The sequence below is a fragment of the Echiichthys vipera genome, assembly GCF_963691815.1.
Source record: "Echiichthys vipera genome assembly, chromosome: X".
Classification (NCBI taxonomy): Eukaryota; Metazoa; Chordata; class Actinopteri; order Perciformes; family Trachinidae; genus Echiichthys; species Echiichthys vipera.
Genome location: NC_139825.1, coordinates 21,961,720 through 21,987,046, shown reverse-complemented (window position 1 = coordinate 21,987,046; position 25,327 = coordinate 21,961,720). Strand labels below are relative to the sequence as shown.

The window sequence follows — 25,327 nt, the reverse complement described above, 5'->3', positions numbered from 1 at the left end:
CTATTTCTTAATTAAATAAATTGGTGTCTGTTGTGTCCTAATTTGATTGACAACTTCAAAGAGTGATCTCGTTCTTTCATGAGTCTCAGAATAAGTTTATTTAACCAGGGAAGGCCATTCTTTCTAGCTTTTAGTTTAATTATCCATGTTAATTGTATAACAATTTGTTGTATTTTATTGGCCATATTAGAACAATCCATATCTACTTTTTTGCCAGAGAGCAATTCATCCCAGTTTACTTCTTTGATTGAATCTTGGAAGTTTTGTTGTTCCTGTTTTGGTATCCTATAGAGTTAAGTGGCAGCCAAGGAGTTGTCCTGTGTGAGCCACTTTCTTACTGTGGCCACAGTGGTCACAGTAAAGGTACAGGTGTAGTCTAGTAGACAGTACAGGTGAACAAGGAAGTCACGTCGTAGGATACCATAGTTTCATCTGGATCAATTTTTCTCGTACTTTGTTCACAAAGTCTATGGAGTTTTGGATGTGGTGTGGGGTGTTGCCCACCAGTGGTGCCAGGATATCGGCTATGTGCTTGGCAATGTTGTAAGTGACCAAGTTTATGCTTCTGACCTGGGCCTGAGCGGGGCTCCTTCTTTATGGATTTTTGGGAGTCCGTATAGGCAGGGGGTTGAGTCCTGGGGATAAAGCCTGTAATATTGGGATTTGTCAATGACCCCTTCTTTTTGTAGTTGCTGTAGATACTCTATAACCTTCTTTTTGTAACCGCTGGAACCGCAAATAACCAAGTCCATTTGCTTTTGACTGAAATTGTGTTGGGGATAATGATGACCTGGACAAATGAGAACATTCACAGGCATAGTGTAATGTTGATGCATCAAAACGCCTGGCAGTGAATAATTCATGTACAAAAAATGACATTATCTCGCAACCCGACCCAGCATAAGCGGTTGAAAATTAATGAATTATAAAAGCTAAACAAATACTAGATTAAAACATATTGCAAAATATATAAACTAGTAAACATAAATATACAAACTATTTTTTTCAAAATGCTATTTTCTGTTTTTGTCCATGAATGAAACCATAACTTGTGTATCTTTGCCAACATTTTTTTCTGCCATGCCTTTTAAAACTAGCATTCAAAGTGTGACTGAAACAGACTAAGTCAGTAAATCTCCTTAAACATCCCACAGTATTACACATTATATGTTAGATGTTAGCCTCACACATAACCCCAATGCATGACGATTCATTTTATTACACACGGTTGTAGAATATCTAAGCTATACACAAAAATGTAATGTCACAAAACTGTGAATTTGGTAGCCTCCAGGAAATTGAGAACTAAGAGTTTTGCTTTGAAAATCAACATAATTTACAACTAGCAACTAGTAACTGAAATATCCCAAATCACAGCAACATTGAATCTCATCGGAAATTGAATCGTCATACATGACTTTTGTAAATCCACTCTGCTTACCCTTCACCGTGCTGGAGAATGGAAACCATCATCTCCACAGCCAGGGCTCCTGCAATCATTGCTAGACCTGGTCTGCTGACTGTGCACTGCTGATCCAGAGTCCGGTCCCTTGTTGACTGTTGTTACAAAAAACAACAATAACTAAGTGAGCAACTGGCGATATACAGTAAGAACAGCAATGACATCTGACAAGTTTGGATAATGAGGTTAGGCAGAAAAACTTTCCATATTATTTCTAATACCAGCTTTACACCTAACGACTTTTCAAGTTATTTGGGATGTGAACATTATTTTCTCTCTCTCTCTCTCTCTCTCTCTCTCTCTCTCTCTCTCTCTCTCTCATCTCTCTCTCTCTCTCTCTCTCTCTCTCTTCTCTCTCTCTCTCTCTCTCTCTCTCTCTCTCTCTCTCTCTCTCTCTCTCTCTCTCTCTCTCTCTCTCTCTCTCTCTCTCTCTCTCTCTCTCTCTCTCTCTCTCTCTCTCTCTCTCTCTCTCTCTCTCTCTCTCTCTCTCTCTCTCTCTCTCTCTCTCTCTCTCTCTCTCTCTCTCTCTCTCTCTCTCTCTCTCTCTCTCTCTCTCTCTCTCTCTCTCTCTCTCTCTCTCTCTCTCTCTCTCTCTCTCTCTCTCTGGCATTTATCAGAAAAGTCAGAGCTGAATAGCAGAGCCTCCAACATCTGGCTTTGGCTTTCAATAGCTGATGAACTGTATTCATAAGATACTGATACCTAAAGGTCACAAATGACTGAAAGAGAAAAACAGTATCAAGGGTACAAAACACGGACACAAGAAGAAAAAACCTGTTCTTTTTTTACACAACACTGACATATTATCACCTTCTAAAGCTTTTATTTTTTGCTGAAAACAGCTGCCTGCTGTGACTGCAAACAAGGTTGCAGAGGGAGATGTTTGCAGACTGAAAACCCCAAACAACAATCCAATACAGACTAAAAGCTCCACACGGCTGAGGGGAAGTGCAGAGTTGGGTTTTAATTCTCTTTTTTCCAATGTTAATATTAAAAAAAATCTTTAAAAATGATTGTTGGTTGAAGAAAACATATCAAAGAACCCTCCCTGCTTTGTGTTTATTAAATGTTTGAACTTTCTGCATTTGTGTGTTTATTGTAAGTGCATTACGTAAGTTGTTATTCAGAGTGCATGCTTTTTATCTGTTTGTTTTCCTCACATCTCCTGGTGCCACAACATCATTGCAGAAATAGCAGCCCAACTTGTGCCCTGGGATGTTGGAGAACAAAGAAGATCGTGGGACAGAGGGCGCAGAGCCGGCCGGTGTGGAGGACGAAGAGGAAGCAGAAGAACAGGAAGTGGAGGAGTCTGCCCCTGCAGACAGACTCTGACTGACAGGGAGGTTCTTCAGGCCATGGCGCATCACAACAAATGTGTCAAAGCCTAGAGCAGCATTAACCACAAGCTGGAGAGTGAAAGACAACAATTAACAAAGGTTTTTACAAAGCAGTGGTAAAGAAAGATCTTAAACGGCTCTAGCATGATTACGTATATTTTCCATGTCTCCTAAACCCACACAGAGCACATTTCACCAAATCAAATAAACTAAATGGCTTGTTTTAGACAATAAGGTTGCAATGTGTTGATGTATTTAAAAAAACAATGATGTTAAACATTAAAAGGGCTCTCTACAATGTTGAAAGCAACTAGACTTTCAGAGAAGCAATACGATTGTGATAATATACTGCCCCACAGCACAAATGGACAAATAACAACGGCAAGCCATGAAGAAAACCTAATCAGCAATCCAAAAAACACTTAACAGCATATAGCAATACAGAACGTGCATTAGTGATACCGCTGCAGACATTTTAAACGAATAACACAATATTCAATAATCTAGCATTGCCTGGCAACTAATAGAATTCCAACTGGTAAACAAAACATTTGGGCAACATTATCAAGCTATTTGAAAAGCAAAACGTTTCCGTATTTCAGGGTTTTCAGCTTAGTAAAGTGTAGTTAGTAAAGTAAGTATAACAACAACAATGTTAAAATGTCATAAATGTCTTCCGCATTAGTGCCACATTGGTCTCTATGTCCACTGGATCCTTAGAGGAAACAGATCTGTTGAAAGCCTCAGTCATGTATCCTTTGTTTAACCTAAGTACCACCATCAAAATTATGTACATACATAAAACATTGTTGTTTGTGTGCATATTTGTGATCAGGATACCACACAACAGGCAACTGTAGCGGTGTGCTACATCAATTGATGTTTTTACCACTTGGGGTCAAAAGAAATGCATTATAAAGAAGTGTTGGCTTAGTGGTACAGTATAAAAAAGTTACCAATTTAATTTGGAAATTCAATATTTTTCCGTCTTCAGGTGCAGTTAGTTATTAAATGTGTCTATCTGTCATTTGGTGCTGGAAGTATGTTAAAACAGATGTCTCCTGCAGCTAGAAAAGTGGTGAATTGGAGAGGTGATGCTGTACTATGCAGTCAATGTGCAAACCAAAACAATGCATTAAAGGTTAAAAAATCTCCACAGATGTGCAGAGTTGAGTGAGAAGTACCTATTAGGGGTGGAAGGGTTTATTAAAAAAATCCTTCCTGTTCGGTACGCATGACACAGTTCGGGACACGTGTGTACCGTTCAGTTTATGAGGTGCAACGTAGCGTAAGCCTTCATGACCACTGTCCTCTCTCATGTCCATCTCAGCGCTACGTCTCAGTGCTACGTCTCAGAGACTTGCGGCCACAACGCTATGCACGCTCCCACTAGGCTCTTCTTTGTGGGTTTTTGCAATCCTCTTGGCAACAGCTCGCTAAGCTCCGCTCTGTTTGTTTCGTTTCTGTCTGGTTAAATCTGTGGTTAAATCACCACATCAATGTTTCTTTCTACTCTGAAAAAAAGAAAAGCTGACACAGAAAACCACCAGTTCACCAGAGAATGGACAGAGAAGTTTTTGTTTCTGTCACTGTGAAGCCTGAGTTTACTCTGCAGCCATATCTGAGTGGAAAGAGGAGAAGTTGAGAAGGCATTTTCAAAAAAATCATGCTACTCTGCATTTATGTTACGTTCATTTTTGCCTTATAGTTTTTGATGAATAAACTAATGTTTCATATGTGCTTGTCATCCTGGTAAAGTAACTAGTAACTGAAGTAATCAGATAAATGTAGTGGAGTAAAAAGTAGAATATTTCCACTGATTTGTAGTGGAGTAGAAGTATAAAGTAGCATGTAAATAAAATACTCAAGTAAAAGTAAAAGAGCCTCAAACTTGTTCTTTAGTCCAATAATTAAGTGAAAACCTCTGGTTAACAGGTTTGTTCATTTAACAAAGATTGTTTTTTGACAAGCTTGTTGTACTTTGAGGCCTATGACTAATATTTACATTTATAAAATAAAGACAATATACTGTATGTACTCCTATGTGCTGCATTGTTTTACAATATCCATAAATGTGATGCTCATATTTTTCCGAATCATTTTCGTCAACCGGCCTCAATTCCAAATTAATTGAATAGCCCTGATTTAGCCTATTTCAGTCAGTTCAGTGATTGCTGTTTGTGTGCATTTTTGTGAAAGAAAACCTATTTTCTTCATTTTTTCTAAGATTTGATAATGTAAAAGTGTTAATATTCTTACCTAGAGGGCAAACAATTGTTTGTTGTTTGCCAAATAAATATATAAATGCGTAAATGTAGGAATGTCTCTCCTACTGTTTCAAAAATCTCACTTCACTTTCATTTAAGATTGTTACAGTAATCCCTAAGCAAGCTGCCTCATTATTTCAGTTTTAGCATGATTGCATGACATGTCCTCAAGAATATCTGATTTAAAAAAATGTTTTAATTATTAGGCTACAAATCTGATACATGGTATTTTTAGAATCTAAAAGAAATAGAAAAAAACAACCGAACCGAACCGAAAAACCGTGATATGAACCGAACAGTGGATTTTGTGAACCATTCCACCCCTAGTACCTATTGTCATTTGATTCATTGTGTGTATAGAAAAATCTGTTAATGGCAGCATTAATGACACCCACACCTCTGACCTTCGCCCAGTAATGCTGTTCTGTTCTTCCTACCTTCCTCATGCTCGCCGCTATCACTGTAGGTAGCCAGCGGCTCTCCCTTGTATCCATTAGCAGGAAGATCACATCATGTTCTGAAATGAGCTTCTCCAGCTGCTCGACATCCTTCTGAGCCTGGGAAAGAGTGGCCTCGGAGAAATTCACCGGGTGACCAGGCATGGGGATGCTCATATTGTAGCCCTCTGCATTCTGCAGGAGGAGACAGAGACAAAGAAAAAACAACGAGACACCACTGATAAACTGATCCCTTATGTACAGAAATTAGCATTTGTGGCTGATTACCCAGATAGTGTTCAACTTTCTTGACTGTGGTTTAATTTTAATTTGGCAATATCTGTACATATGCAAACATGAAAATGGCATTACTGAATTTCAAAATACTCAGCTGTTCCTGATCATCCAAAAGTTTGGGTATGTTTCATTTTATTTCCTTGCCTCTAGATGGTGCACATCAGCTGCTGCTTTCTTTCATATGCCACATGGGTATATGCAAGAATCACTTAATGCAACACTGTCTAACGAGAGCCCTTAAGTCATTTTTTAAACAACAGTATATAAGATGCAATATAATGTGTTTCAGTGCTATCTCAACAAACTACCACCCTTTATGTCCCAAGGGGCTTTTTTTACAAAAAGGCTCAGAAAAAATCAATCTCAGAACAATCTGATCAAGATCTGATTAGCTGCTGTATGGGAAGTCAGAAGCACTACACTGTTGACTGACATATTAGTCTAGACAGATAGGTGAGGGCATAGCAGATGCAAACGCACAAAACTGGTCCTCTGTGGAATGAGTCATTACATCATTGACCAGTGTGTACCTCACTCTCCTGTGTAAGTCGATGGTCGAGTACGTTTGAAAAGGAAACCTGCAATCGTCACTTACAGTTACACAAAAAATCTTTAATGACTTAATTGTCCATTGCCAAACTTGTATTAATGTAATTATCTCCAGGGATTGCAGTGAGGCAAATGGAAATGTCAAGATTTTTATAGTGGAGAGAAGGATGGCAAAGGGCAAAGACGAGGTGTGAGATCTTAACAAGAAGAAATTCCACTTTTACCGAATCAGTGGACCCACTGCCTTCCCCCTCCTCGTTTCAAGAGTGGGAGCTGTTAACCAAGTCTTGAATTTACATTTCACATTGACGCAAGTGTTGCTAAGCATCGAGGAGGTGATTTCAGGCTGCAGAGATGATAATCATATTCAAATTTCCACTACAAACACTTGCAGCCAAGAAAGACAACTAAACAATTCATTCTGATGGTGGAAAAATCCTTTCCTGAAAAGATAAACAGCCTTTCATGAGAATACAACAATGCCCATGTTGATATCTTCAACCAGCTCTGACCTGACTGTTGACACAATTTAAGGAGAAAAAAAGAAGTTGGTGCCAACACGACAAACTATCCTGTTAATGTCAGGTGACAGTATTTGTCCACAGAGAAAACATTAAATCCGCTCACGACCTTTCCAACATTGTGACCTCATGTGAACCGAATCCTCTCGGTTCAAGTGATTCATTTCTGTGCTCTGTGTTCATTTTCTTCTATCTTCCCCACTGGCACCTGATGCCCCTGTGTTAGTAGGGAAAAAAAGCAGGCGGGCACACATCCACACTGATAAAAATAGAAATGCAGGTGTGGATGCAGCTCATAGGGGGTGGACAAACCAGCCACCAGACATCATGACAGCACAAAGCCTTTGTTCTTTACTTTATCTTCTTATTCAAAGAAGAATAAGCGAGAAGCAGAAAATGACAGAGTGCAGACAAAGAGACTGGGATATAAAGCTGACAACATGATGGTATGCCAATTATTTGTGTGTGTGTGTGTGTGTGTGTGTGTGTGTACATTTAAGGGTACATCACAGGTCATCATGTCTGTGACACTATCATCCTGTGGCCTTCAGGAGCAACTTGGCATGCGGACCTCTTGAGCCACAGCAGCCAGAAGTACATGTATTTGTCAACAAAATGTACTTAAATCATTAAAAGTAAAGTTTTCAGTGTTATTTATTAGATTTTTTCGGTTGCTTTCAATTTTTTTTTCAGTTGATAGTTTAAAGATCACAACGTGTAATCGTGTTAAATAACCGTGATCTCACTTTTGACAAAAATAATTGATTTACATTTTTGCCATAATCAAGCAGCCCTCAGTGAATCATCCTCTTATGAACTGCCCACATTTCCTTGCAAAACTAAACATGCATGAATCAGCAGATGTACTCATGAAACATCATAAATATGCATTTTGTCCTTGTTTTTCCAAGTATAAGAGATGCTTGCTTTTGTAGCAAAACACAGCCCTGCTGCAAGTGTTTGGTTGCTTTTTCTGTTCAGTAATATAGTGAATGTCTTCCCCCAGAGAACCCATCATTAATTAACAAAGTAATGAAACCGCCAGCATTAATATGCAAGCAATGACTCTTAATTTTCTGCATGGTTTGGTCATCACATCTCAGACAAGGCCAATCAAACAGGAATAAAATTATACAAGACTATGATTATAAGCATAAAGAAAATTCAGATAATAATGTCAACGCAGTTGAACATCAAAGGTAAGGTAATATATCATCAAAATCATAATACTTATCAACTTTAGATTTTTGAGAGCAAGAGAGATCATAATCCACTGCTTGGGCGTTATTATTTGACTTTAGATACTCACCACGCCAGGAAAGATTTTGTTGAGTCGGTCAACAGCTGCCATGGCTTTGGACTTCCCTCCTCCAAGGCAGTCCTCAAACTCGTAGAGCGGCTGGCGAACTGGATTGGAGTATGATATCTTCGCATTGTCTACAAATGTGATGCGTCTCACTCCCCATCCCTGGAGAACAGGAAAGGACAAACATAATTCATATTTTTAATCACTCAAATTTGAAATACTTAACCTCTATTTTCATTGATATGAACATTGTCATAAGCAGCACTTTGTAAGCAGCTTCAGTGACGTTGAGTGGAAGGTTGTTTATCCTGTGTTTGTCTCAAAATTAATAAATTCAACTTTTAAATTGAAATAATGGATGCATCAGTGAGCAGACAAGTAAGTTATTCTACCTTTTTCAAAAAAAAATTCATATTACTCCCTGTTAACATGTCTGCCCACACTTTCACTTACAGTACACCAGAAGTTTCTAAAGTGGCCTCAGAACAGTAAATGATGAGCCCAAGACATGCATTCAAATGGGCATTATAAGTGCAGGCATCGACACACTGACAGCACAGCCATGTAGTCAGTTAAAGTTCAGTTCACTGCAAAAAGAACAAACATAGTATTTGCAGTTATGTTTTACACTAGATTTAAATTCAAATGTCATGCCAAATAAAACTGATGTTTGTCCACGTCTAGAGATGGCGTGACAGTTATGCTGAGATTTGAACAAACTACGGTGATTTCTTAAAATGAAAATATAATAATTGACTGCATATTTAGCAGGTAATGTTGCATGAAAAGATAACCTACAGGGTACCAGCCTTTATGATCTGGTCACTGAACAGAGCACAGTCATCTGATGCTGGGGGAACAGACTTACAGTAAACACAGAGAATGACTGTAGGTTCTAATGTTAGCATTGTGTTATTCCTATTGTTATTGGATAAACTTAATGGGGAATCTGTGGTTGAAATCACAGGTTTCTGAATTATGCTGTTCTAAAACTAAACAAATATTCATGCAAAATCTTTTGACAAATTATTAATTTAGAGTTATCAGAAATCACAGCTTCTGACAAGGTTACTGGAGAGCATTACTCTAAATTGTAATATAACTTACTTAAGAATGTGATGTGAATCACAGAGGACGGACAAGGCTCATTTATTTATAGTACACAGCAAATTTATGGTACAGTTTTGTGCGAGTTGAGTTCAGCCAGTGAAAGAGTGAAAGTCACATACTGCAGCAATACATTTTTTGCATGTCTAGTCATTCAGTTTAAACATGGTATTTCGGCACAGTTGCAGATAAATATTATGCTACACTAATATTATTAATATTATACTAAATGTTATAATTTTAATGACCTCATCAGATATAACTGCAAACATTTGAAGCTTTATTCAAAAACCTCAATAGAAGCTTTAAATGTAAAAAAACACACAAACATTCAGTATACCACGATGCAGTTTTGATAGTAAAATCTAATAAAGTGACATGTTGGACTGTTTCCCAAGATGTTTTCAGCCTTTTTCTCATTTCCTATGCAGCTATTTTTGTCGCGTTCTGTCTATTGGTGCTTTTTGTAATCTGCACCGGCATTCTGATTCAACAGAGACGATTTATGATTTAAACCCATCGGGTGTCATGTCAATGCAGATGGACATCTGTGTTTATTTACACATAACAAAAATTGGTTGACTTGTATCTGTAGATGTGTCGTCTCTCTAGGAGTACAGCTTTGATCTTAACTTTAGGTTTTGCAGTAAGTTTATTCTGACAAGTTGAGCTTCTACTTAAATAAAAACACTTTGCTTATTCCGTTTTACAGAATGTTGGGAAAATTAAAGTGTCATTCAGAGTTAGCTATCCATTTAAATCCTGATAAGTTGTGTCATGTTGTGCTGGCTCACTGATAGGAGACACTAGTCTCCAGTGATAATATCCTGTAAAAAAAAAAGGACACCCGTCTTCTGTAACAATTTCTGACGCTTCATTTGTGACGCCTCATAGATTCTGACGCGTATGGGCACATTGCTGTGACATGTCTGGTGCTTGTGCAGCAGATACAAAACAGGAATGAGTTAATTTGCAAAAGATTAAAAGCAAATATTACTCTACTCCTAAAACATTTTTGCCCATGTATGATTGTACATAATTTGCTAAACCCTAAAAACCTTAAAAACTTTATACTTTACAGTATAGTAGTACTTTATTGTATCTGATTGTTTGTATTTGCATCCATGTATCTTTCCACTCTTACCATGAGAGTCCTGGCTACATTGCAGCCCAGAGTCCCAGCTCCCAGAAGAAGACACTTTGTAGTGACGACCTTTTCCAGGTCTAGGGTAGGAACCAGCCTCCATCTCATTAGCTTCAGGTTCAGGTCCACTGATGACTCTGCAAGCCTGCAGACAGAGAAATGGAGATTACATTTGTGCACAAAGTGCTAACTTAGGGTTGTTTTCTGCAGAGCATACATGACTGTAGTAACACTAAGAAAAAATACATTTGTCAGTATTGAGGAGGTGTAATGGAAACTTCAGCCAGACCCTTAACATAAAGCTCCAACAGGTAAAGACTTGCTGTAAATGATCTACTTACATCATATCGTTTTATTTATATGTATTAATTGTTAGATTGTGTTCTGGGCTGTAGGCTGACAGTTTTAGCCTTACACCTAAACATAGATGTGTTCATTACCTTTTAGGGTCCATACATTCACTGAGGTTGACCATCCTGGGCCCCATGGCCCCCTTTGGGTTCTTCTCCCAACCTACACTCTTAGGACATGCTGTGACAAAAAACAACAACACATCAACAATGTGAAATGCCCATACCGTACTACAAAGTGAAACAAAACAATATAACACTCTTAAAGTGTTAATGTATGCAAATAAGAAAACACATTTTCTGATTTACCGCTATAGTGGAATCTGGCCATTCAGCCATGTTGGGTTCATTAAGTTCAAATCCATATCTGACATTTTTGCCTCCATCCCAAACACAGTCGAAGTAAATAGACTTCCACAGTATTCATAGCATGGAAAACACAGTAACATATAAGTTACTGTGTTTTCTTAACATAAAAGTTACAGTAATGTGTCTTCTCAGAAAAAATGTTTAAATTATTCTCTCTCTCTGGATGTCTCAACTAAAGAGAAAGTTTTGTTAATTTGTTCACATATATTTGTGATTCCACCCAAATTCTGATTTTTAAAAATCATGTGGTTAAATGACTTAATTAATTTAAATCTAAATCAGATTAATTGCAACAACTTATTGTAATAGTATGATATTTTACAGATTATTGTGGCTATAACTAGTAAGTCTGCAAGGCAACCCTGTCTTCTAAAAATGTACCTTCTCATACAACGAAACTGCATTCTCCTTTTTTAAACAAAATTAAAATAATTATAAATAATTATGTTTGTTACACAACTTATGTACGTACCTACGTGACGTGAGTTAAGTATGTAAACAAGTCAATGTTTACTTTTTGTTTCACACGGGACACGAACAGGATCCTGGATGTAACCGTGTGTTTATTCGACCCACCCATCCACCCCGAAAGTGATTAGAAACATATTTGTGATTGCTACTCTGGACACTGCATCATCACTCCTTGTTCCATCTTCACTGGTAAACTAATGCAGTGCCAAATAAACAGTGAGTCTGTACACGGTCACTTTGAAAAGATTGTGTGGGTTAAATACAGTTAAATGCTGATTCTGGACTGAGATACGTGAATGTTAATTATCATCAATTTTATTTCACCTTTCAATAAGAACTGAACATGGTGTATCTAAAAAGCTGGGCTGCGGGAGGTTGATTAATCCCTTTCAAAACAATGCCAAATCTGTCAATGCAAAACCAAACTGAGTAGCTGAATCAATTTTTGTTGCCTGAATACATCCTCTGTGAGACAATTAAAAGCCATGATGTGCTGAAGAGGTAGACTGAGGTAAACAAAAGGCACCTCGTCTGAACTCAACAAAAACTTTCCTCCTTTCAAATCCTTCTATTACCATCTAAATTACTTTCATCCCTTATTCAACAGATAAAGGAATAAAGGAGAACCTGTGTGAGATTGGTGTGGCTTAAAAGGAAGCAGAAAGTCTCAGTGGAAGGCAAGCTAAAACTGACAATTCATATCAGTTACAATACACACACATTCAGATGGACAAGAACAAATATACGTACAGACAGAGACATTTGACATGCCAACACACACACACACACACAGACACACATAAAGGAATGAAAATTACCTGAGTTAAGGGGAAGTGCAGGTAGTTTTATCTGGAAGATGACACTATGCTGAATACAGCGGCTTCCCTGCAGAGTTCTGTCCCTGAAACAAAGCACCTCTACTGTGTCCAGCATAGAGCCCCTGACACACACACACACACACACACACACACACACACACACACACACACACACACACACACACACACACACACACACACACACACACACACACACACACACACACACACACACACACACACACACACACACACACACACACACACACACACACACACACACACACACACACACACACACACACACACACACACACACACACACACACACACACACACACACACACACACACACACATTAGATGAAAGTCAAACAATAATAAATAATATGATAACAATAATAAAATGTCCTAAACACAATTTAACATGGAATATGCTCCGTCTCCCACAAGATACAACAATGAGCACTCACAACAATATGATCAACATGCATTGACATACCAACACATTTCCCCTTATATGGTCCTAAATGACCACAGTCACATTACACAATCAAGTGAAACAACTGAATAAGCGAGACATTGTGGCTACATTGTAATTCTATTTCCACCCATCTAAGCCAGTATCAATAGTTTATGTTTACCACAGCAAGAAAGTGTAGTCAAGCACAAGATTGATGAGGTTTATATTGGATTAAAAACTGCCTCTGACTACAGAGTGTGATATCTAAACTGTCTTGAGGTATTTGCTGCTGATAAGCCACTGGTATCACAGGATACTATTGCTAAACTGGCCCTGATGAGAGTTCCTTGTTTAAATGAAAAATAATTATGCAATAAAAATCTTCCTGAAATAGCAAAACAAGTGCCAGGAAGAACTAAGCTCTCTGGGGGAAAGTGGGACAAAAAATTAGTGATTGCGGACCTGAACTAAGACGAGAATACAGAGAGATGACAGTTTCAAACTGAACTGCAACTACAGCAGTGAAACATGCGGCAGTGATAGTTTAACTGAAATTCTCTGGGGATGATGCAAAATGATGATATGTTGTGGTTGTAACAATATTTTTATACATTTTCAGAAATTTAGCGCATGAATTTGAAGAAGTTGGTTATTGTATGTTCTGGTTTAAAATTATGCTTTGTTCTGTGTTAAATCAATCAAGCTTTCGTCAAAGCACTTCTAGCTTCTCGTTTCTTCACTTCTCACGTAACATTCTTGTTTCCCTTACACAGACGCTTAAAGGTACAGTATGTGAATTTGGAAACATTGCACAAGAAAATTCAAAAGTTGCGAGCAGAGTTGAGATTCAAATGTCTGAGTCAACTTCAAACTATCTCACTTGTTATTAGTCTTTGTGTAAATATTTGAATATGTGCAGACAACGTTGATTCTTAGATTTATAAATAAACATTTGGACTCAGTAAAATATACCTCTCATCAACACACAACATCTCAAGTCTGTAAACACTTAACAATATAGGAGCTGTAACGATGTAAAGCTGTGAAATCTCTGATTCATTAAACAATTAGTCTCATGTGTGTTCTTCACTTTCACACATTTAATAATAGAGTTTTGCTTAATTGCTTCCAATTTCCCTGCTACCAGTGTACCTTCCAATAACTGTTGCATAGTAGACCAGAGCCTGTTCCAGCTTTTCAGACCACAAATATGTTGTGGCATAGACAGAAACTTTCAAATTTATTACATCAAAAACCACCTAAAGTACCATGAAATATTATCTTCGGAAATATACAGTAGGTGAGAAATAGAGCATTCAGTGTCTTGAAAAATACCTAGCCAAGTTGCTGGCTTACAAATTTCAGGAGTTGCAAGATGCCCAAAACACATTGCTTTGCCATGCACTGATATTGCATGCCACGTGTGTGTATTTACACAAAAGAGCCTACAGTGTCCACAGACAGCAGCTGATGTGTGCTGCAGGTGTCATAGATGGGAGTAGCATGAGTTAAAAACAGCCATTGTACTGCAATTCACCCCGACTGAGCAACTGCATTGTCTAATTCGCAAAACATTCATCCATTTGTAAGGGATACAACAATCATAAAACACAGCACCCTCATAATTCACAAACTTACAAAAACACATGTACTGTATGTGCTGTAATGTTAAGGGAAAAAGTCCCTTTTTGAGGAATTTGGGATGATATCGGAAATCTTTATATGGATCAAATAGTCTTTTGTTTTAAAACCATGACGTAAGCAAAATGAAAGATACTGAGAAAAAAATATGCTTGTTTATCAGGAGTATTAACAGCTTTGTAGACAAGTAGTGCAATCTTAACAGCAACAGTCATGTTCTGCAAGTCTGTGCTGCCGTCCTTGCTCAACTATTATGACACCACTGTGGCTAAGCAACAGTCAAACAATTGTTTTCAACCAGAAAGTTTTGATTTAATGTTATGATCTAAAGCTATCCAAGCAATGCCGATCATTTTGGAAATTTATATGAGCATCTATAATCCCACCTGCTCCCTAAATTTCAGAGTCAGGAAAATAATAAGGCAGAGACTTCCTGTCTTTTACTTTGTGCCAAATTAAAGTCAACAGTGTAAGCTGAAAATCATTCATAGTAAAATCCGCAAACACAGTTAGTCATCTGAGTTCATCATCTCCACACACAGAAGTAGGGCTTACCATTGATACGCTAAGAGGACCAGTAGATTTCTCAGAGGCCAGCCCGGATGTTGAGACAGAGTACACGGATCATAGACACCCACAGTAACCTAGAGATACCAAACAAGGTGTGTTTACATTAACAAAGTGTGAGTGTGAGTGTGAGAGTGAGCATTACACAATAGAATTAATCTGATGGTCGGGATGAGCCACAAAAAGTACTGATGGATCAATCTTGAATCTTTGAAAGCCCCTTCATTTTAGACTCAATCAAACTAATCTCATCGAAAATATAGATTTAAAACAGGAAAAACATTTTTTAAATAACAAAAACAAACAAACGGAAGTGGTACCTTCTTAGTATCAGTGAAGAACGTGTCCCAGTCCTCAAGTGGAGCCATCTGAACAGTGTCATCTGTGTACTTCATTAGGAAGTAAGGCACTGCAACAGTCCCTCTTTCGATACACAGGACATCAAAGGCCTCCTGCAAGGCTGCAATCTGAGACAGAAATAAATAGGAGTCAGACTTTTACATGTATATATATGTGTATATATATACAAACATATATATATATATATATATACATACATATGTTTGTATATATACATATATATGTATATATACATGTATATATACACATATATATACATGAACATATATATACATATATATATATATATATATCTGGTATGTATATATATATATATATTGTATAGTGAACGTGGCCAGAAAAACCTCTAAAGGGAAGATGCCCAGGAGGCATCCTGATAACATGTCCAAACCACCTCAACTGGCTCCTTTTGATGTGATGGAGCAGTGGCTCTACTCTGAGCTCCCTCTGGATATCTGAGCTCCTTACCCTATCTCTAAGAATGAACCTTATAGAGAAAAATCATTTCGGCCACTTGTAAGCACAGCCTCATTCTTTTGGTGCGCTACACGAATGAGAGCACAAGAGGCTTTCTGAAGCATATAATCAGTAATTACTGATGTATTTTATTGTAAATATAACTTAAAAACGATGATGGGTATTATGGCACATGAGTCATTCAAACTTTTTCTTAGTGAGGCTTTATCCCTCCTTGGATCCACTTACCTGAGAAGTAGAAATTCACTTCATTATACTATTCTATAAGGTATATAACGAGTACTGGAGGCTGCAATTAAAAAATATTATAACCAAAAGAGCAGAAAAACTTTGTGGTAACCTATGATTTTTTTTCAGACATCATTATTCCACTCTGCTATCATCCAAAGGTTGCTCTCTGTTGCCTCCATGTAGAACTAGTTTTATACAGAGAACAGTTCATTATTGAGCAATGGTGGCATGGAATTCATTACCAAGTTTTTTGATTTCAGAAAGTTATACAACATGTTTTAACAAAACATTAAGATCGTACTTGTTTTAACAAGGAATAGTGTAGAACATTGAATAACTAAGGTGTTCTTGAAGATATGGTATGGATGTAGAGGGTTATGCACACTGCTTTTTGATTTAGTGGATAAGTTGTTAATTGATCTTTTTTCTCAATTTTGTGAGAGGTGGAATTATTATATGGATTATTATATAGAGCTATCGCATTAGACAGGCTTTGGGTTGTTAGTTGTCTTGTGTATTGAGTTTTATTGTAAATATGAATGTTACAGATGATTTTTTATATGTTCACGGTTATTGAAGTATTTTTCAAAAATACAAATGGAGACCGCAGAAAGAGTAGCTAAACAAACCATCTAATTTTCTAAGGAAAGAGTAAACTTACATGGAAATTGGAATAATATTTGAATTTTTAGTCCAACAAACTGAACTTGATGGGAGTGGACCCCTATCTGGTGGACTGGGTCAGACACTACCTCACTGACAGGCCACAGCACTGGAGCCCCTCAGGCCACAGTGCTGGCCCCTCTTCTCTTCACCCTGTACACCTTGGACTTCTGAGCTGTGTCACATACAGAAGTACGCTGATGACACAGCCATCGTGGGATGTATCAGGGGTGACAGAGAGGAGGAGTATCGGAGTCTGGTGGGGGACTTTGCTCTCTGGTGCCACACTAACCACCTACAGCTCAACACCTCCAAGACGAAGGAGCTGGTCATTGATTTTAGGAGGTCCAGACCAAGACCGCAACCAGTCCTGCTAGAGGGACCTAAGGGGGAGGCTGTGGACTCAAATACACAATACCTCAGGCCAATAAACTGGACTGGACAACACACACCAGCCACCTGTACAGGAAGACACAAAGCAGGTTGTACTTCCTGAGGAGACTGCGGTCCTTCAACATCTGCAGCAAACTGCTGTGGATGTTTTACCAGTCTGTGGTCACCAGTGTCCTTTCTACACTGCGGTGTGCTGTAAGGGGCAGCAAATCCAAGAAGGACACCTCCAGACTGGATAAACTGATCAGACGGGCCGGCTCTGTGGTCGGCATGAAACTAGACTCGCTGGTGATGGTGGCAGAGAGGAGGTCATTGGACAAACTGCTGGATACTTTTCTTCTTTTTTTGTGCAATAACTTTATCCACCGCTTAAGTGCAATAATTTAATCTTACTGCTCATTTCTATCATATACAATCATACATATTTTATCTTATACATTTCCTCTATATTTAACTTTTCTGATTTCATTTTCCGGGAATTTTATTTTACCTGTATTCTTTCATCTACCACACATATATTTGACTATAGTTTAATGTTTAAAGGTTATTGTTTTTTATACTTTCTGTATTTATTTAGCTAAGAGTTCATTGGATATATTATACTCACTTGGATACTTATACCTCCCTTGTGTTTTTGTAAGCTGCTGGAAACTCAGTTTACTTGAGGGAGTCATCCCAAAGGGATCAATAAAGAGAAGTCTAAGTCTAAGTCATAGAAAATCCTCAGTTAACAGCTAATATTTAAATTGAATATTCAGTAAATGTAATGAGCATAATTTGGGGAATCACCTGAAAAGTCTAAATTTAGAGGATGACATGAAACTTTGTGTTATGCTGGTTTTGCACTATACTATACCACTACCTTTTCAACTATCCCATTCTCTCTATATACCAAAATCTCAAAATGCATATGAGGATTTTTATATAAGTAACTGTATATATTGTTTGTTTTTTTTATTTAAATATCTGTATATCGGTGTATCTTATGTGTCTTTGGAGCATGATGGACCTTACATTTCATTGTGTAACTTTGTGTTCTAAAATGACAAATTAACCTCATACAAAGTAATTCATCTACTATATGATTCCAAAGTGTACTTTCCAAAATATTTATTCCAGTGTTTCTATAATGATCACTAAAAAGCCAACCTGTTTTGCTGAGAGAACTTGTTCTAGGGCAGACGGCTGCCGGACAATCTTTATTCCCTCTGGGAAACAGAGTGCAGGGAAGCAGAACCAGTAGTAGAAATGGTACTTCTTCAAATCCTGACAAAAGAATGGCAACACAAAGGTTAAAGAAAAATAGAAAGATATTCGCACATGAAGTCATTAATATTCAAAACTGACACATTTAAAAGATGCTGTTTATACGCACTGCAAATGTCAGCAGGATGAATTTGCAGAGGATCGAAGGGTCCTTCAACGCATCACCAGACTGTATAGCATCCCATATCTATAAAACAACAGGTGAAAATCTGCATTAATAAATTTTAATTCTCAGCTGCTCAACGTAATGACTTTGTGTCTATTTTACAGAAATTCCCAGCAAGATATCTTTGTTTAAAGACAGTGTCATTGAGAAAATTACTATTGCATGTGTTTTACCTCCTTGGCCTCTTTCTCCATCAGAGCCTTCTTATCGGCGGTCTTAAAGGCATCGAATGTGTTGGTGTTATACAGCGTTCCCATAGCTGGACAGCAACGGGCTGGTGTTGGTCCATCTCTGCCAGCAAAACCCATCATGCATCTGCATTAAACTGTACGCACTAACTGTACTTGTTCATTTTCAAAGTGCTACTTTTTACTTTATTGAAGGCTTCCAAATAACAGGAACTTAGAGAGCTGATCTGAATTTAGTTCAACCCTAAATTGACCTGGCTGATAAACTTTTAAAAGGAAGTTCCCCCATTTATTATTCCTAAACAATGAAGACTTCACTCAACCTTTTTAACTGCTGTTCAAAAACTTAAAAAAGGAAACAACCACAGTAGTTGCATCTTGCCCACATAATTGATACATATCTGAATGCATAATTAAACTTAAATATGATTATGACTTTTAGAAATCTTGAAATTTAACACTGATTTATTCCTGAACAAACTGCATGAAAATGAATTATGTAAAACTTTTACAGCATGAGAAACCCTTGATAACCGACTCATACTTGTTGTATATTGCATTAAAAGGCTTCTCAGTCAATCTGGAAGTGGTAACAGTTTAAAAATTGTGTTTTTGTTGGTGGCTCAACCCTTTTATTTGTATTAGTCGTTGCCGTTTTAAAAACAAGAAGAAGGTTTAAGATATGGTTTATACAGGCAACATACTGTATCATACTTACATTTCAAATGCACTGAACTCCAACGTCAGGCGAGTGGGCAAGCCAAGTGGGTCACCTATAGGACAGAAATGTGAATAGAAATATTATCAAGTTATTGATACATACTGATGTAAATGAGCAAATTGGCCTTCACTGTGCAACATTTGTTCATGTATAAGACGCTGCATAGTTTGAATTAATGAATGGTCGTCATTGTAATGAAAACATCGGACCACTGACCATTGTAGTAATATCCTTTGATACATTTGGGACTTTCATCCAATCTGTAGTCGTTGAGTTTCTTCTGAGTGAGCTGGTGCCAGAAGCCTGCCTCCAGAGCACTACTGAAGGGAGCAAACTGCAGCTTGAGGTCTGGAGGGGAGGACGCTGCTTCACTGGTTTCAGATGCCATCACAACTTCACTAACAGGACACACAGCCAAGTACTAAAAGCTGTGAAATTAAACAGTTGAGGTTACAAAAGAGTTTCAGAAGCTATGTAATCTGTCATGACTCCAAAACACTTTCAGTATGACAGTTACCAACACAATGATGTTGTAACCAACATGCTTAACACATTCACTCAAGAAAAAACTGTAACAATTTATGAGCTGCTGAGGATGTGACCTCTGGCGGTGCTGCTTAATACACAATCGAGTCAAGTAAACGGTAAAGGTAATTCAGTCAAGTACAAAACCAATAACCGATATATCAACATGTGCATTGGTTATGGGAAAGTGATCTTATGGCGTGAATCTCTAACCATCTCTAATAGTCTCTGGCAAGACAAAATAAATGTTTGAATCATTCACAAAAAGATAAAGATAGAGGGTGTCATATGCTGTACAGATTGTATAGACATTTGTGATTTGACAAATGTACAAAAACAGAGTTCAAAAAGTGCTTTGACAGAGAATATAAGTCTATCATAAGCATGCATGTCTTTATACAGTTGTTATGCTGGAAACACTGATTGAAATCAAGCACAAAAAAGTAACCTAACCAATACCACTCAATTCAAAACAGCTTCTTTCCTACAGCAGCAACCATTGCACGTACTTTCACATGCAAGTGTTTTCTTTTTGGGTGTGTTGTAATGGTTTACAGTTCGTTTACAGTTTGTTTGTGTTTTCTCTTTTTTCTTATGTCCTGCAACTGAGCTACCATGCTGCACCAAAACAACTACCAACAACACTGTTACATGTCAATAATAAATATTTATGTATGTAATTACAATCAAAGGGGTGACATACACATATAAAAACACACAGTAGTTGCATGGTTTTTGCTCTTTCATATCATCAATAAAATAAAATATCTTAATGACAGCAATGAAAACATTGAGTTTTACAATTGGCCACCCTAAATTAACAATTCCCACGTCTTTGGGCTCTGTGGTAACTAGTGATGGGCATTTTCTGTAATGGCAAAATAAATTATTTGTCTGTTCATCTAAACACTGATATATACTGTAGATTTATATATAATATACCATCTGCACATTCAATTGTTATGCCCCAGGATAACTCTGATTTGATAACTTTTTGTCATGTTTTGATGCAAACTGAAGCTGCCAGTATTGTGTTATTTTGATTATTTCTTATCAGCAACACTATAACACCAAGACAAATAACCATTAAACACTTTGAGGATCTTCCTTAAGCCTTTGAAGATTCGCGTGTAAGTCATTGTCCAGATTTCATATTTACTTGATCAGTACTTTTGCTCTTGCCACAGACTGCGCAGTGAAAGCAGAAGCTTTGGCAGCTTAAACTGCTCTGACGTCTTTTTACATACAACGTGCATCTCCCAGGAAACAAGTCACGATATTACTATCAACTGTATGTACAAACATATACGGGCACCGTTAGACACACGTTCATTTGTCAAACTGTTAAGATGATGTTTAGTCACCTACCAGAGATCCTTACTTCCTGGTCGAGTGGATCATGTGATCACGAGACTTGTCAATACAGCAATGCAGTGTGGGTAAGGGACAGCCAGCTTAGCTTAGCTGCTACAGAAGTGTAGCTCTTTGTCTTAAGGAGCATGTACCAATGAGTAAACTATAAAGTACCAAAACAAAAACAGGAACGCACAAACGACGAAGCACGATAAAACTGACAAAAACTTATACGCGCCGTTTCTTTTCATGTCGGACTGATCAGAGTTATGTGCGGACGTTAAGGGTGCGACAAACCGAGAAGTAACCTAACAGCGTTATGTGTCACTTACATTCCGAAAAACCGGTTTAATGAGGTTAGGTCATGATCGAAACATTGTTGCATTTTCACAGGAAGAAGTCTACAGTCGCGAAAAAGTATTAAAGGGGCTACGAGCTCATTTTCCATCAGAGCAGTAACCGGAAAATAAAGAAATTGTCTTCACCTGTACTCATCTGAGAGACAACGCTTAGGGGCCGTCTCCAAACTACACTTTTGGGGCAGATGAAACATTATCAATGGCGGCTGGCAACCAAAACGTTAGATTGACGCCAGCTATTGGATTTAAACTTAAATCGCTACATGGTGAATAAAATAATCCCACCAATTTCCCACTCTGCTATGAATTCTCTGTTTAATAAAAAGGGTACTTAGCTCGTCCTTAGTTTATGACAGGTGCTTAGGAGAGAGAAGAGAACGTAAAGATAAATAAATAGCAATGTTGCTTTTTATTATTAACTATTTTTGCATGTAAGGCAGGGTGCGGCAATTACACACTTGTTTTGATAAATTTTGTTTTAAAGAGCCTAAAAGCTTCTCAACCGCTTCCACTCACCTGCGGAAACTCCCACAACACCTAGAAATTTCCTAGCAGCATCTATAAGTTTTCTCAGATTTTATTTAAACTCCAGCAGTTCAATTAATTAGCCTACCATTGCAACAAAGGCCCAAAAACTTCCCCTGAAAATAGCAATATCCTTCTTATCTCACGCTATACTATGTCTTACGCATATGTCTTTTCTCTGATCTAACCTTGATTATTACTCTCCTCCTTAACCCCGACAGTTAGCCTCACATGCTACATGATTTCCTTTTTCATATGCAAACATAACCCTGGTTCTTCCACATTCTCCTTCACATTCCTTCTTCCCTCATTTACCCCGTGGCAAAATCACTTACACACAAACAGACTATGCCCAAACTTCTAACAGTTCTCACATTGTAGCGATTTGGGAACATACAGTGGCTTGAAAAAGTATTCATGCCCCTTGACCTTTTTCACATTTGGTCACTTTACCACAAACTTAAATGTATTTTATTGAGATTTTATGTGATAGACCAACACAAAGTAACACATAATTGTGAAGTGGAATGAAAATGATACATGGTTTACAAAAATGTAAGCAAATAAAAATCTGTAAAGTGTGGTGAGCATTTGTATTCAGCACTCGTGTCAATAATTTGTAGAGCCACCTTTCGCTGCAATTACAGCTGCAAGTCTTTTGGGGTATGTCTCTACAAGCTTTGCACATCTAGAGACTGAAACTTTTGCCCATTCTTCTTTGCAAAATAGCACAAGCTCAGCCAGATTGGATGGAGAGCTTCTGTGAACAGAAACTTTCAAGTCTTGCCACAGATGCTCAATGGGATTTAGGTCTGGACTTTGACTGGGCCATTCTAACACATGAATATGCTTTGATCTAAACCCTCACACTGTAGCTCTGGCTGTATGTTTAGGGTCAATGGGCCTCATTTATCAAACTTGCGTGGAAACGGGCGCAGATCTGAGCGCATAATTGGTCGTAGGAAAGGACCCACGTGTGATTTATGAAACATTCGTATCTGACCAATCTCAGCGTACGAATGAGCGGGCCTTGATAAATGCGGCGGCTGAATTCGATCGTCTTTAACATGTTACGCCCTTAAATATTCCTGGTTCGGAGGCCTCGCCCACTGAGGTCAAACATGGAGAGAAGGAACGCAGGTTAGAAAAGAAACTTTTCCGACACACAGATCGGCATCCTGACATCCGAGATGGAGCAAAATAAGGACGTGCTATTTGTCAGTCTTAAGAGTGGAATAAAAGGGGCCCCTGAAAACGCTGTATGGAAAAAAATAACGGAGGGAGTCAAACAGAAGCAGCGCTCCACTATGACCCGAGTGAGCCTGTGCGCACTGTTGGACAGGTGTGCCGTATTCAGCACTCCTTCCGTGAAATGCACCCCCTCGCATTATAGGTGATATTCAAAAGATCCATTTAATTCATTTTATAATTATGGCAGCAGTTTATTTCCACAGAACATAAAAAAGGTGTTGTTTCGTGTTCGCTATTATCCAAGTTTGTGATTTTAAACTCTTTAAAATAGTTTAAAGACTGTATGTAACCAGTGTTCTGGCCGTTGTGGGTTAGCTGTATATAAGCTACTCCTTTAGGTGGAAACAACAGCTTTCTGAACCAGAATATCACCTATAATGCGAGGGGTGCATTTCACGGCAGGGGGCTACCGGTGGGTCATTAGGTATCCCGTAAGAGGATACCTTTGTCATCTAGAAGAACCATACCAAGATGTTAATCATCTGATACCTTGTTTGATTTAATGCAATTTATCGAGGGTAGCCACTAACCGAGGAGATGACTTTGGTTGGCTCTGCAGTGCGTCTTGCTGCAGCCGCGCGCCAACACATTCATTCATTCATTCAATGTCGGGGTCGCGGGGGGCTGGAGCCGAGCTGTTTTGATATTTAAAAGAATTGTGTGCCCCCCCCCGGCCACCTGGCCACCACGTTTAAAAGCGACAGCTTAGCATCAGACATCACCTGCACATTTATCGAGTGGTAGTTTTGGTGATTGATGAATGCGTAATCATTCATGGATGGTGCCTTCAGACGCACATGAGTACAATAAATTGCTCCAACCACAATTTTTATATATTTTTTTATTAATTTCAAGAATCCTATTTGACCTGCTCTTAATATGTGACTGCTTATGCTTAATGACAGCTGAGGTTTGTTCATTATTTTCAGACAGATTTTGCTGTGCTGCACCACAAATACACAGGCTTAAATGTGCGTACACGACCTCAGACCAGACGTGAGATTTGATCGTAGCTCCCGCTCACGTCCAAATTGATAAATGCCGACGTTTGCCAGGAAATGGTCGTACGCACGTTTTTCTGCCGTACGTTCGTTTGATAAATGAGGCCCATTGTCTTGCTGTAAGGTGAATCTCCTTCCCAGTCTTAAGTCTTTTGCAGCCTCCAACAGGTTTTCTTCCAGGATTGCCCTGTATTTAGCTCCGTCCATCCTCCCATCAACTCTGACCAGCTTCCCAGTCCCTGTTGATGGTGTGTTCCGGGTGATGAGCAATGTTACTTTTATGCATACACATAGCGCTTTGCATTCAGGCCGAAAAGTACAACTTTGGTCTCATCTGACCAGAGCACCTTCTTCCACATGTCTGCTGTGTCCCCAACATGGTGTGTGGCAAATTGCAAACGGGACTTCTTATGTCTGTTTTTCCAACAATGGCTTTCTTCTTGCTACTCTTCCACAAAGGCCAGATTTGTGGAATTTTGGTATGGTAGCAGTTGTGGCATACTTCCATTTTTGGATGATGGATTGAACAGTGCTCCTTGAGATGTTCAAAGCTTTGGATATTTTTTATAACCTAACCATGCTTTAAACTTCTCCACAACGTTTTCCCTGACCTGTCTGGTGAGTTCCTTGGTCTTCATGATGCTCTTTGTTGACTAGTGTTCTCTAACAAAGCACTGTGGCCTTCACAGAACAGTTGTATTTATACTGATACTAAATTAAACACAGGTGGGCTCTATTAACTA

General features: G+C 38.3%; 1 protein-coding gene across 1 annotated transcript in view; it reads right to left on the bottom strand.

Moving 5' to 3' along the window:
- Positions 1 to 21,774, bottom strand: part of atg7 (ATG7 autophagy related 7 homolog) — an 81,793-nt gene extending 60,019 nt beyond the window's left edge. The window contains exons 1-15 of the mRNA XM_083938662.1: positions 21,464 to 21,774; positions 19,787 to 19,998; positions 19,568 to 19,622; positions 18,835 to 18,952; positions 18,605 to 18,682; positions 18,379 to 18,495; positions 15,426 to 15,572; positions 15,094 to 15,182; positions 12,436 to 12,557; positions 10,868 to 10,958; positions 10,428 to 10,572; positions 8,180 to 8,338; positions 5,504 to 5,698; positions 2,623 to 2,868; positions 1,442 to 1,557 (exon numbers count right to left, since the gene is read on the bottom strand). Of these exons, the coding sequence (XP_083794788.1) occupies positions 1,442 to 1,557; positions 2,623 to 2,868; positions 5,504 to 5,698; positions 8,180 to 8,338; positions 10,428 to 10,572; positions 10,868 to 10,958; positions 12,436 to 12,557; positions 15,094 to 15,182; positions 15,426 to 15,572; positions 18,379 to 18,495; positions 18,605 to 18,682; positions 18,835 to 18,952; positions 19,568 to 19,622; positions 19,787 to 19,958 (1,850 nt within the window). The 5' untranslated portion in view covers positions 19,959 to 19,998; positions 21,464 to 21,774. The remainder of the gene's footprint in view (positions 1 to 1,441; positions 1,558 to 2,622; positions 2,869 to 5,503; positions 5,699 to 8,179; positions 8,339 to 10,427; positions 10,573 to 10,867; positions 10,959 to 12,435; positions 12,558 to 15,093; positions 15,183 to 15,425; positions 15,573 to 18,378; positions 18,496 to 18,604; positions 18,683 to 18,834; positions 18,953 to 19,567; positions 19,623 to 19,786; positions 19,999 to 21,463) is intronic.
- Positions 21,775 to 25,327: the final 3,553 nt, after the last annotated feature.